At 40.1% G+C, this 13,910-nt stretch overlaps 1 protein-coding gene across 1 annotated transcript in view; it reads right to left on the bottom strand.

The window, feature by feature from the left end:
• Positions 1 to 9,452, bottom strand: part of col27a1b (collagen, type XXVII, alpha 1b) — a 72,433-nt gene extending 62,981 nt beyond the window's left edge. The window contains exons 1-2 of the mRNA XM_086206788.1: positions 8,942 to 9,452; positions 6,417 to 6,481 (exon numbers count right to left, since the gene is read on the bottom strand). Coding sequence (XP_086062914.1) covers positions 6,417 to 6,481; positions 8,942 to 8,994 — 118 coding nt within the window. The 5' untranslated portion in view covers positions 8,995 to 9,452. The remainder of the gene's footprint in view (positions 1 to 6,416; positions 6,482 to 8,941) is intronic.
• Positions 9,453 to 13,910: the final 4,458 nt, after the last annotated feature.

Raw genomic sequence — 13,910 nt, 5'->3', positions numbered from 1 at the left:
CTGTTTTCTGCAGCATTTAATTGCTACCTGCATCTCATGGGAGTAAAGTATAGATGATTTTCACTCGCTGAAGTGTTCTGTTTATTGTATACTGCTCCTAATTGGATCTGCACCTTTGTTAAGAGATTAATTAAATCTATATCTCAGTATAGAAACAGTTTATTAGAGTATCTTTTTCCATAAATGTCATGGTTTCTAGCTTGCCCCGAGTAGAACGGTTATTACCCCTCTGTTTTGTTTCTTTGCATAAATTATTGGTGGATTTCAAGAGGTCATTACACATCCAAACAATGCATTCTCTGCCTGCCAAAAACTTTTTAAAAATGATGAGAAGTGAGTATTTATGCCAGAAATATTAGAATTTCCTCCACATAATCTAGATGTGAAGACACAGTGATCCTTGACCTTTGACCTCTGGATTTTTTTTTTCTCTTCCTTTCCGGACTCAAAGTGAACGTTTGTGCTTCATTTGAAGATTTTCCCTCATGGCGTTGCTGAGACATCGTGTTATTGAGAATGAGAGGGAGAGACAACCCAAAAGCATGAAGCCTCCCACCCTCCAGTGAACCGGCATAAAGAAATTAAATTAAATTCGGAAGAAAGTCTTGTTTTCAATAAGCAATGAACTTAACAGCATCCACATGTAACCTGGTGATCCCCAAACCGAGCAAAGTGACATGAGCATCCAGATTATTTCCAAACTCGGACACCAACTTCCAAAGCATTTCAGCCCTGTTAGAAAATCTGAAGTGCTTTTGATTCCAACATTAAGAAAGCCTTGCAACGTAATCATACGACTGCTTGTTGTAGAGGACTTGTGCAAGTCATCAGTCCTGTCAAACAAAAGCGTTTTGTTTAGTTTAGCGAGGTTGGATGGTCATCTAAGGGGAATCTCAGGCCAATCTGAGTATCCTGGATACTGTATGTTAATCCCCTCAGTCCGTGCAATGTTGAAAATAAAAACTCACATATAAGTCTCAAATAACCTTGCTTTTCCAGATGAATAAAAAACAAATGTGCAGAACAACTGCTAAATAATGAATTGCAGTTCAGCAGAGGAGAAACAAATATAGACACTAGTTAGGAGGAGGGAAATCCTGCTCAGTGTGTGCAGGCAGTGGGGGGTCAGCTTTACTGAAACGAATCCACACATGGAAAAGAAACATCAAACAGAAACTGAGAGGAGAACAAAGACTTTCTTCTGCTGAATTTCCCGTATAGCGCTGATTTCAATTGTTAATGCGAAAATGTGAAAAGAAAAATTATTCTTTCATTTAATGATTTGTGATCTTCTTTCACAGCTTTCCTATCTCATACAAAGAGGGTTAGGCATGCCGCCCAGGGCTTTCTGTGACCTCCCGATGAGCTGAGAAAATACAATAGAAGTAGTATAACAACTTCTGCAGACCGAGAACTGCTGAGGAACAAGTGCAACAAACAACACAACTTTTCTAAAAAAAACAAAAAAACAAAAAACAAAAAAACAGGGTGGTATGTTGAAAAACCAAACACTTCCTGCGGCTGTTTCACACTCAAAGTATTCCAAGGATGACAACTCGAAACAAAGTAACAGACGAGGCATTTAACTCTTCCGCGGTACCGGATAAAATCGTTATTAACGCCTGATGTAAGCAGGTAAAACACAAACAGCATTCCTAAGAGGGTGATCGAGATGTTTTTGGGTTACATAGTGAATTGTTTACTTCTTGCTTGGCACATGAATGCATCTTCCATCAGTTTGCAAGCCTGTCCGAGCAAATCAGAACACATGCCAGAGATCTGGCAGTGATTTTAGACTCCAAGCTAAACTTTATTAGTCATTTTAACAAGGTTGTAAAACTTTTTTTTTTTAATCAAAGGAACACAGCTAAAATTAGATTTTTTTTTAACCGAGAATGACCCAGAAATGCTGATGCTTTTTTTTTTTTTTTTTTTTTAACAAACCCTCTAAGATCAGGACTCCGCAACATAAGGGTTGGGACACCTTTGTGAGTAAAACGATTGATATAGAGATGACCAACAAAAAAAAAAAATTAGAAATCATTTTAAAAATATGGCTTAATTGTTTTTTATAGTTTTAAAAATGTACCCTGACAATAGCCGCTGGATTTGAAATTTACAAGTTTGGCTGGGTTTGAATGAGCCTATTAGTGCATGTGTGTTAAACCTTCAACCCTCTCCAAAGATCGTAGGGGTCGCCAATATCCGGCGCCTTTATTTTAGGGGTCCTGAGCTGAAATGTTTGGAAACTCCTGGTCTGCATGACTACAAGTCTGTTTTTACTGTCTACCTAAAAAGTTTTTTAATGAAATTAATATTCTGAAGGCTGCTGGTCCTGCTGCTGGGATTTTTACCGCTCAGGGACCAGTCTAGGACCCACATTGTCCCTCTGATAACGTAGTTGGCCTGAACAGCACTGCATGATTACGCTTGTTCATGTGTTAACATTTCTGTTGGCTGTCTCCGCCCCTTCCTCTTTTGTTTCCAAGTCCCCCTTGCTGCAAGAAACAACAAATCTGGTGTTAGCTAGCTCGCGAGTAGCAACTTCTAGACAGAAAATGGCAAGTTTTGATGAATATTTGGATTGTTAGAGAGGTGTGTTGGGTAAACAGTTCAAAAGATATACAATGAATGGGAATATATTAAATCCAAACATTAGTTTGCAAAGGCCCCATCACATTCCTTAATAATTTTAAAAATAACCAGATCGCTGTGTTCTCTGTTTAATCTGGCTTTGAATTTGGGTTCATTTTTCTTAAATCTTGGTCAGTGTTTTATCATGTCATGTATGTTCATGTTGTTTTTGGTTGTTTGAGTTATTTTTTTGTGGAATCGCTGCAGGCTGCATTTTTGCATGAAAACGTACTTATTATTGTTATTACCTATCTGCTGATCAGTGCTGAGGCTGAATTGTTTTCTGACAGTTAAGTCTTTCCAAACAGTTTGTGAAAAAAAAAATTGTACTAACAGTATTGATTTATGTCTACTGGCTGGTGTAGCGTCAAGCGCGCAATCTGCAAGTCAACCAGTCCTCCGACACAAATGATGGTTGCAGCGATGTATCATTTTCAATGCAACAGGAGGGAGAATCTCACCAACTCATCTCTTCCTTGACTCTTATGGTCAGATGACTTTTTCCACATACTTCCATAACAAAAAAAAAAACAAGAGTTTCAGTCATAATAAAGCATTTGTTCAAAAAATAACCTGTCTCATTTAATGAATTTTTTGAGTCGTCGTAACTCAAGATAATAAAAATAATTGTGTAACACGAGGAAACCATGGTATCTTCTGAGGCAGTTATCATACCATTAAAGTCCCAAATGCAACTGTAGGTGTCGTACCCTCTGATACGACCCATTAGTGTGGTACCTAAATCAGGGTCAGATCGGGGTTTTCTGTACTATGCCAACAGTTGCAACAGTTGTAACCATGTATGGTCAACTGACCAGCTAGAGTGAGGATCTCTCAGGTGTTTGACAGACAAAATCTCTTGCTTTTCCCCAACAAGCGTGTCCTTAAGTCCTGGGTTGACCTTCCAAATTGATGACCACTGTCATGGTACCACTTAGCCCTGATGGTGGGTGTTTCGTTTGGTCAACCCAGGAAACATTAAGATACCCTGGACATGCTGAACTTGCTTCATAGTTCAGTCTCCAGGAAAGATGATGTGCATTCTGAAACCACTGCTGTTGGAAAATAATGTTTTATGATGTGTTAACGCTGTGGCCAAGGTCTGGTTAGGTCTGAGCAGAAATAAACACTTGGTTAGGCTTAGGAAAACACTGTGGCATGGATTTAAGTTACCACTTCCTTACAGTTAGGGGACCTACGTCGTAATGTTTGAAAAAACAAAAACAAAACAGGAAGCCATTCATCTGGGAAAGAGTTAGAGGACTATAATGGATTTTCAAAATCCAATGCTTTGTTAATTCAAGCATCCGCCGAAACAGCCTCTCTTTGTGGACTTCCTCTCTTTGCTCTAGTTATGTTAACTGCAACCACTAGAGGGTGTTTAAACATAAATATTAGTCGTTCTGGGGTACTTATAACCTTTCTGCTCATTTTCTTGGCAGGACAGTCTCCTGCAGGTTTTAACCCCAGCTGTGTTTCCAGTTAATCCTTCCTTAGTGAGGCCCAGATTCTTAGTGTCACTGCAAGTTGGCATGTTAGCACCTCCGTTAAAAATATACGTCTCTGGACACACATTACATATTAGTGATGAAAGGTAGTTTTGCAGAAATAGTTAAAACCGTTCATCATTGAGCAGAGGCGTTTGTCAGCTGGGGAAGAGCCGAAGAGAATTTGACTGACAGAAATATTAGACGTGTTCATCGGGATCTTTAAGATGTGAACAGAAGGCTGAGTGTGCCAGACATCAGCTGAATGTGGGTCGAAATGAGAAGGATCCCACTTCAATTGGCAGAGTTAGAAATCAGGTTGTGTAACACTTTGGAAACATTTAATAAGACATCAGGGGCGTGAGGTTTGCTTAAGATAACAGACAGCAGAAGTGCTTCCGAATGGCAGGAACAGTCTGGGTTTGCAGTTCTATGTGGGACATTTTAAGCAAAACAATATACCTCAGAATTCAAATTATTATAAAACTAGCAGGATATTTTTTTCTATAAAAAAAGATTATTGTATGACTCTTTATTTGGATAGTGATAGTGACAGAAAAGGCTGGGTGGGTATGACGAGGGGGAGCTGGATTTGATCCTAGAACTCTGTGGTAAGGACTCAGACTCAGTACATTTCCTACCAGGTGAGCAATAAAAATATTCTTGTCTAACATATCCAGATGAAATGTTAAAACACTCCATCAGTGCTCTTCCCATTAAGGATTAAAAATAATGTATTCAAAGTAACAGCATTTGAGGTAAACTTCAGATAGCCTCTGTTTGCAGGATCTATCCTGAGTCCATTCTTCTGAATGCGTTCAAGGAATATAGAACGAACAGAAGACCAGAAAAACTGTTAGCGAGCCTGCAGCCCACTACAAATGTTTGCTGATATACTTCATCATATCTCATTTGTGTGCAACTAGTGAACTGGGGGATACATTCCCCCACTGCATGAAAAAATTGGAATATACTGATACGCTGTGCTATATCAATTACTGTTTTTCTATTCATTAGCATATGGGTAGGCAGCTATGATTTTAGGAAGCGGTATACCACAGAAGTTTTAACAAAACAAACCTGCGGTAAAGAGAAAACGGAAGTAGAAGGAGCAAACATTCGATGGACTCATAGAGGGAAATCATTAACTTGTCCCATGTGTTGTGTTGATGTTCGTTACTTCATTGTTTGTCTGTGGTGAGCCTACAGAGTTTGTAGAGCTCATGGAGCTCCATATGCCGGGCAGGTTAGCGAGTAAGTTACCAGATTCCTTCGTCTCAAAGTCTATTTTTGAACGGGGTCGTGGATCAATGGCTGAAATAAGGTGAGCGGAATAAAATACATCAGGAAAAAAAAAGAGTTTGCGCATCTTCAAAACAGGGGTTGCTGACATGACTTTGAGAGCGGAAGAAAGAAAAAGCTAGTCGTGACAAAGTTGTGCAACTGTGGCGGAAATCGTAACATTTTCTGTGTACTTGTAATGATTGCTTTTACACTTTAAAAATCCCAAAAGTGGCATATTGATTAACATGAGTCTCATAAACTTGTTTGACACAAAGCTTATTTTCAGTATTGACTTAAAAACCAATGTAAAAATCAATTAGGCTTTTGGTCGAGAAAATCCATGATGCTGCTAGCTTCTGCACTGACCTACAAAAATAAGGTATCTTTGTGTTCTTTTACTGTATACACAACACACCCCTCTAAAACAGACTGAAGATTTTTCACTGCCATATCTTCAAGTAGATATGGAGTTGTACTAACCCCCAGTTCTTGTCCTCACATTCAACACTCAGTTCAAAGAAAAAAAATGGGGGATGGCTTCCAAGAAAGGTTAAACAAACTTAATCAGAGTTTTGGCCTTGATAGATCAAACAGCAGAGCTGACGAAGCTGTGAGAATGTAACTGCTGATCACCGTGGTCGCGGATAATCCCTGGATAACTGTGACTAGCATTTGTACAAGGGGCCATGTTGGGTTTAAATACTTTGAATACTTAGATACTTCCCTCCCTCCTTCGGTGGTCCTTTGCTATTTAGCTGCATGTAATCACATTTGTCTTCGGTTCAGTGTCTGAATGAGTATCAGAGTGGAAGGCAGCAAGCCCAGTGTATTCTGGTTATTGTAGGTTTTCTACCACTTTAAACTAACTGGACATTATTCTCATTTTTGTTGTTGTTTTTGTTTTATTTTGTTGTTTTTTTTCCTGGTAACATAGCACCAAGTTCAGTAATATCTGCACTTTCAATGAAACAGACTGCCCACTTTCACAAACTCAAATTTGCAGTTACTTACCTTGTGCTTGTGCCAGTCTTAGAGAGCAGGTGCAACACAGTACAGTCCAAAGAATCAGCACTTTCCTAGAAGGTCATAAAAGAGGTAAGACGCTATCAAGCAGATGACAGCCTGCAAGCTGGATGTCATTTAAAAGGAGCAAGACAGTAGCAGATGGCAATTGTACACAAAGTTAAAATATTACAACTTTTTGCCGTCCTCACCATGGAATTGACAACCGCATGTTACGAAGCACACAGGAGGAAATAGCTAGGAGCTAACAACACCTAGAGTTAGAAGACCAAAGTTTACAATCCTGCAAAGATATTAGAGGAAATGATGAATTATGTCAGGTGATCATTGCAATACTAGTTGGCTACGCTAACGTAACATTATCTTGGCTTAACAATACAAAATCACCATAGAAATGCATAGCCGTGCATTCGTTCTTTCTTGCCTGCTTCCTGCCGTTTTGTGCAAAGTGTTTTTGGCCGTGATGACAAGCAATGCTGTCCATCTGCCATTTACCTGATTCACGTGAGGGCAGCATCGTCGGGATTATCTATCAAATGTATTTAGTGTTTTGAAATGTCACTTGCAATGATAAATCAAACTTTACCCCCAGTTTAATCATCTCCTTTCTTGCTCATTCTGTTTCATTCAAATATACATAAAAAGGAATGCAATAAGGAAAAAAAACATCAGTATTTTGAGTTTCTTCCAGTGACCAGAACTTTTGCAGGACAGTTGGCGGGAACTCCTCTTTGTTAAAAGAGCGGAACATCTGTTTTGAGACAACAAGGATAATCTTATCTTGGGTTCTGACCAGATAAGCTACTGCTGGTCTGCCATTGAGCTACTGCTGGTCCGCCATTGACAACTACACCTTTCATACATCAACGCACCGCTTTATCCACAACATCTGACCTTTTCACACACCGAGGAACCGCAATGTTTGCTCCTAAAATGGAGGGAAAAAACTCATCTCGTAAAAGACTGTCAAATCCCTGCACAGATCTTTTCATATAGAGGGGTGACATTTATTATCCCTCTTCAGTGACCACAACACAGTTGTTGTTTTTTTATATATATCGAGCCAAGTGATAGCAATCATGTTGACTTCGGGGTTGAAATGGCTCTGACAGAAGCAGGCACCTCATCTATGGGGACAACCAATGAATGAGCATCGACTGAATGAGGCTAAAAAAAAAACATAGCAGGTTAGACCGAACGGGATGGAATGAACCGTTCACTTGAACTCAGACGTCTCTTCTCTGAGTCCTGCTGTCCACTTCAAATCAAATGACAAAACATGCATTTCAAAGCCAAGCGTAAACCAGCTCATAGTCATAGCACCACCTAGTGATGACCTGAGATCAGCCAGATCTAACAAATATTTAAAATATATAGCAAAATTACACTGTGTTGTCTTCACATGATGTACGGCGACATAATGTATAGTAAGAATGTGTTCTTTATCACCACCCGCTAGACACACAGACGTGCAGCAACAAAATATAGGAATTAGTCTTCTACTTTATGTAAAATCCAGATCTAACTAAACCATCTCGCTCAACTGAATAAAAACATACAGCGAGTGGGGTGGGGGGGGGTTGCTCATTGCTGCTTGCAGCTTTAATTAGGGCCAGAGCATGAAATGCAAAGTTCACCTTAGAGGAGTGGCTACAAGTTTAAATATGAACTTGACTTGGAAAACTTTGAACATGAAATGGTAAGAAAATACATGAAAGTTTTTTTGGGGAAAAAAATAGCCTATCGAAACACAACAGGTCCATAAAATGCAATAAATGTACATGTTAGCTACTCAAACGAGTAGGTCGGCCCACCGCTACACTGACGGGGCTTTAGTTAAAGGTTACCTGCTGCAGAGAACCACAGGTGGTGAACTACTGCTACCCTGACAGCCACTTTGAACATCTGACACTTTCCCTCCATTCACTTTAAATCACTGTTCTCTCTGTTCTGTTCTCTAACATTAATACAAAAAAGGGGGGGGGGTTGCAGTTTGTGACCAACTCTCACACTGTAAGCTAAGTAGAGCAGTGGGGTATGATGCAACATTTTGGCTTTTATTTCTCCTCCCTGAAGGATGACCAGCCAACGGGCTGACAGAGATGCACAGCAGGAGGAGAGAGAGGAGGGCTGTCTCCTCCTCTCATACATCTTCTTAAAAAAAAATATGAGTTCCAGATCGTTTGGCAGCTCATTCTGATACAAGCTGCAAAAGACACAACTTCTAGACCAGTACAGCAGCAGACAATACTGACTACTTCTCAACTGCAGGAAGAGCGGGGAAATGTGTTTCTACAAGCGACCCTGCAGCCCACTAAAGTACCTGTTGACACATGATTTTATCTCTCGAGATCTCTCAAGTTTTCCTGCAACCAACTACCTTTAAGACACAAAAGAGGGAACATTTACACTATGTTGCACACACAGGTGATGTTCAGTCGCACATGAAGGACTCTCCCTTCCATCTGTAAACATAAACAGTAAATGCACAGGATAAAGAGAGGGAGACTTACCCCCCGACTCCAGTGGTTTTGAGTTTGGAGTGCGGGGCATTGTCCGGCTCCATAGCGGTTACTTCATTCTTTCTTGGGATTTGTTGCTACAGTCCAGACGAAGCAGATAAGGTTTTTCCATTCCAGGTGTTCCTTGAGGAGTAAACGTGCCAGGAAGCAGAAACAAAACAAATCAAAGACTGTAACAAGAGGAAAGGCTGCTTTCTGTCATTGTCTCCTTGTCCCTGTAGAGTCCTTCCAGAGGATGACACAATTTAAAAAAAAAAAAAAAAAAAGACGCTCCACCTGTGCGCTCCTTTTACGCTTTTGGCGTCTTCCTCGTGCGCGTTTTGAAAATGAAGTCTTGCTTTCCCGGGGAACCGTTGCAGGACAAGATGACGAGCGAGTGTGTGTGTGTGTGTGTGTGTGTAAGTGTGCGTGAGTATATATGTGTGCGTGTGTAAGTGTGTACTGTGTACGTGAGTGTGTGTGTGTATGTATGCGTGTGTATGCGTGTGTATGTATGTGTGTGTGTGTGTGTGTGTGTGTGTGTGTGTGTGTGTGTGTGTGTGTGTGTGTGTGTGTGTGCGTCGACTTCCCAAAATGAAAGTTTATTGTGGAGTGAGGGGAATCTGGAGAACTGGGAGGGGAACACCTCCCTCTGTCGCCCTCAGCTGACATCGAGGGAAACAGATTTTGGAGCTGGGACGGTGCAGCGCTCTTTCAGTTGAAGGTAGGTCTTTTCAGAATAAAGTTAGACTCAGATTGCACCGTAGAACGTGTATGTGTATGTGTGTGTGTGTGTGTGTGTGCGCGCGCGCGCGCGTGTGTGCAGACCTGCGGTTCAGTAAATAACAGTTTATCATGGGCAGTAATACACAACCGAAAACTTCCGAAAGTGAAATATATATTTGTAAATATTTGCACATTCACTCCAAATGAAGCTGAGTGTTGTATTTGGAGTCCTTCCAGGGCCTCAGCAAAGATTTTAGAAGAGACCAAACCCCTTCAGTCCCTGACTCCTCTGAAAAAACTACTGACAACACTAAAAGTGTGAGAAAAGAAAATAAACTAGAGGGTTAATAGATTGGTAGTAAGCACCAGGAAGTAAGCTAACCCCTCTCAAAGGTCAGTGAGATGTTTTAATGTTGTTGTCATTTTAAATGCCTGAAATAAGATTAGTGGTTAGCACAATTATATATTTGAACATTCTACAGAAGAATGGATGAAAATACAGCACTCATAAATTTACAAAGGTTTCTGTCCGTTAAAAACGGCAGTTATTAACGAGTGGCTAAGCAAGACTGCAAACTTTAATCAAGCTGAAAGCAGAAGTGTGAAGCTAGTTGCGATGACATTGGAGTCGTGTGCGTAGTGTAGGTCATGCACAGCATAAAGTTAACTTGGCACTTCCAATGATTGCATAATTTCACATTTCATAAATAATAAATCAAGAATCATTTAAGAAGATTATTATAATGAAAAATATGTGTTGGTCTCATAAAAGTTTGTATGCCACAGAGCTTATTTTTCTGCAATTGAGTGCACCGACTGCAACACAGTACCAGCATTGGTCGTGCAAACCCACGGAGATGCTAACGCCGGGTTTTCTAACAAAGACATGTCATCCCTTCAGCAGTCTGTCGGGGTTCGCTCCAAATTAATTGCAAAAAAGGATTTTCAGAAAATCTATAAAAGATTATGCTACTTTATGTGAGTATTAGGAGCTGGTTCATCAAATTTAGCAGTAAGTGGTGCTAGTAATTCTCTGGTGCCATTATACCACACGAGAGGACAAATGACACTCCTCTGCTGTTTCTCCCTCATGTCTGTTGTTTCAAACTCAGTTCATCATTGAGTTTAAGACAACATTTGTGCCAAATTGTGAAAAATACCTTCCAGGTGTATCTGAGATATCTCATCCACAAGGACAGGAACCTAGAAACATACAGTGAGACCTCCGGCCGCACCTTCCATCAGGGCGGTGGCATACTAAACACAACTTGTCATTCATAAAAAATTTTTACAGCCTGAGTGAATTTTCCCATTATCAAAAGCAGCTTTTTGGGTAAAACTCAGCAAAAAAGTATGACGTATGAAGTGTTTGTTTAGCGGTTCTGGAAAGTGTTGCATGCTGATGGATTTTGGCAAATCAGACTTGTATCGCTGTGCTACTTTTGTCTTTTATTACTTTCTGTCCTCATTTGTCCTGAATAAAGGGGGCGCATTATTGGAGGGGTAGTCTGCACAAGACCTACTCAGCAACAATCTAGAGTAATGACCCTGTGCTGTATTTATACTCTAAAACTACAACATATGGCCATTACTGAGCAACCCCGCGGCAAACAGACAATTACACAATGATGAGATGTGATATCGATCATTTGTTCCTTGGGACACTCTTGGATATTAGTTCAGCTGTGTTTACTGTAGAAACCTTATTTGTTCTACTTTCTGATGCTACAGACCTTTTTACCTCATCTTCCCCCAAACATCCAGCTCTGTTGCTCAGCGATGGTCATATCGCAGACGATCCAAAAAGGCCGCTGATTAGAAGCGCAAGAAGTCTAAATAATAAAATGAATACCGGCTGAATTCCATTTAGTTGCTTGGGTTTCAGGGTCATGATATTGCACATGCTGGCTAATGTCACACATGCATGACTTTCTGAATCATCCAGTATAACATTTGAGGGTTTTCCTGCAATATCAGGTCCAAAGGTCTGCTCCTTTCATCACTTCACAGCATGTTTCTCCTGCAGTCCCAGGTTTGTTCACGAAATTTGAACTGAAAATGTTTTGTGTACTCGAGGAAAAAAAACGCGATTCTCGTTGTTGTATGAATTTTTATGACTTCTGGACTATAAACTAACTAAACTGAAACAAACTGAGGCTAATAAATTACTAGCTTTTTAAAGAAACTTCTTGTTTTCAAATCATATCTCAAGTTTATTGGATTTTATTTGTGTTTTTGTTGTTTTTAAGCCAGTATCAATATTTGGGAGTTGAAAAAAAAAATTATTGGAAAGTTTTTAATTTAATTGGCCATATAAAAACTATGAATGTGCTGAGCAGGATACTTTATAGTTGAAACATTTATTTTCAGTGCTCTCTGGTGGGAAACACATAAAATTACAACAAATATATTGAGCATTTCTATACATATTTTGTTTTTCATTGGCAGACTTGCTGATACTGGAATCTCTGTGATAAATCAGCTGGTAGAGTGGCTCAGTTTATCAGATGGGCTCTGCTTGAATTTTGTCTCATGAAAAGCCCTAAAAATGTTCAGAATAAAGAAACAAAGGAGATTACATCAGTATTCTTGACAGCTATGGGCTCTGGCATCTTTATTCCTTTTGAAATCGGTTATTTATCGCCTCACAAATACACTTTCTAAAAGATTATTCATTTCGTGTGATGCTTTTACATTGTTATCTCTTTTACAGATGGAAATTTGTGGCAAAAAAACACTTTCTTTTCTGTCTGCTCGGTTTCACGAATATCCTATTCGATATGATGACATATTCCTCTGAGGAGATGGTTAACAGATGACCAGTCCACTTCATAAGGTCAAATACAGACCACTAGACCAGCTATTTGTGTTCTCTCTAACATCCATGTCTGTTCTAAGCAGAGATGTGTTGCAGGGCTGTGTGCTGCTTCTGCTGCTGCTGCTGTCGTGTGCTGTGAAATTCCTCTGCCAAATAAAGTTCTCATTGACCCGCCCTCAGCAAACACGCTATGACAGTGTCCAGGGGAGACCCAACAGAGCACCGATTCAGCTGCCTGCAATTGGATCCCTCTTCTTCATACAGAGCCCCCTCACAGTTTGTCCTCTCCAGGCTGAGAGGAAGAGAGCTCACCACCTCGACAGAGTACTTCCTGTATACCTGAGCTGCATCGGATGTGAGCTTTTTGTTACTGCAAGTTTTTAGTTCCCAGACAAGACGGGTTATGTCCTCCCTGACAGTGGAGGAGCCCAGAGGATTATTTCTGTTCTGAGAGTTTAAAGTTTCTTTGGGATTTAATGAAAATTTCTGGAGCTAGTGTTCTCAAACTGTTTTCTTGAACCAAATAAAAAGAGGAAAGTTTTAAAGGGACAGTTACACATTTCAGGTATCATACTTTCTTGCTGATAGATGAGACAATTAGGCTTGACGCAAGAATGTGGGAACAGGTCTGATCATAGAGTAAACTGTGCGTAAGAATGACTGTGGCATACAGCAAAACATTTTGAGTTCCAATTTGTTCGGAATTAGGACCAGAATTTAAGAGAGGATCAGCTTAAATGTGGAGTCGGACTACTCTGTGCACTTATCATTTCCACCATATTGTCCTCCTCCTCAATTGAAAAAAAAAGCAACATACAGAAAAACTCCCAGAATGTGGCAACCTGCGTCTTGGTTGGCGTAAACGACTCTTTCAGACTATTCGATGGTTGTGTGGTTGGATCGAGTTGCTGCTGTAGACATGTAGCTTATTGTGTTCCATTGTGATAGAACCTTTAACATAAATCCAGCTTTTAGTTGAAATGATGGTGGCTTATGACAAGAGAACCTCTGACCCAGCAGGAGGTATCTAGTTATCTAGTTAGTTACCTTAACTCTGCCTGAAGCTTGTTAGTATTGTGTTTGCTAGTTGTCTATCTGGAAGACTGCAATGTCTCTGCAACGCCTTGAGGGAATGTGCTCATATTTGCAATGATAAACTGCAAAGATTTTGTTGATCAAAGGGCAAAGGTCACTCTTATCACATGTGTGCTTTACGTGTCACATTCTTGATGATATTTCTGGAACAGCTGGAGAGAATTTCTTCAAATCTACCACAAATGTTCACCTAGACTTATGGGTGAACTGAAAAGATTTCAGTGGTTAAAGGTCACTGTCAGCTTTGATGAACACAATATTTCAGGGATGCATCAAGAGGGAGAGTCGAAGCGATGTGATGGAAACATGTTGCAAAGGCATACAACCAGAATGTTGTATTTC

This window comes from Aulostomus chinensis, chromosome 6, assembly GCF_037954235.1.
Source record: "Aulostomus chinensis isolate RoL2024-O1b breed Wild chromosome 6, RoL_Achi_v1.0, whole genome shotgun sequence".
NCBI classification, from domain to species: domain Eukaryota; kingdom Metazoa; phylum Chordata; class Actinopteri; order Syngnathiformes; family Aulostomidae; genus Aulostomus; species Aulostomus chinensis.
Note: the sequence above shows the minus strand (reverse complement) of the source record. Positions and strands in the feature narration are given on the sequence as shown.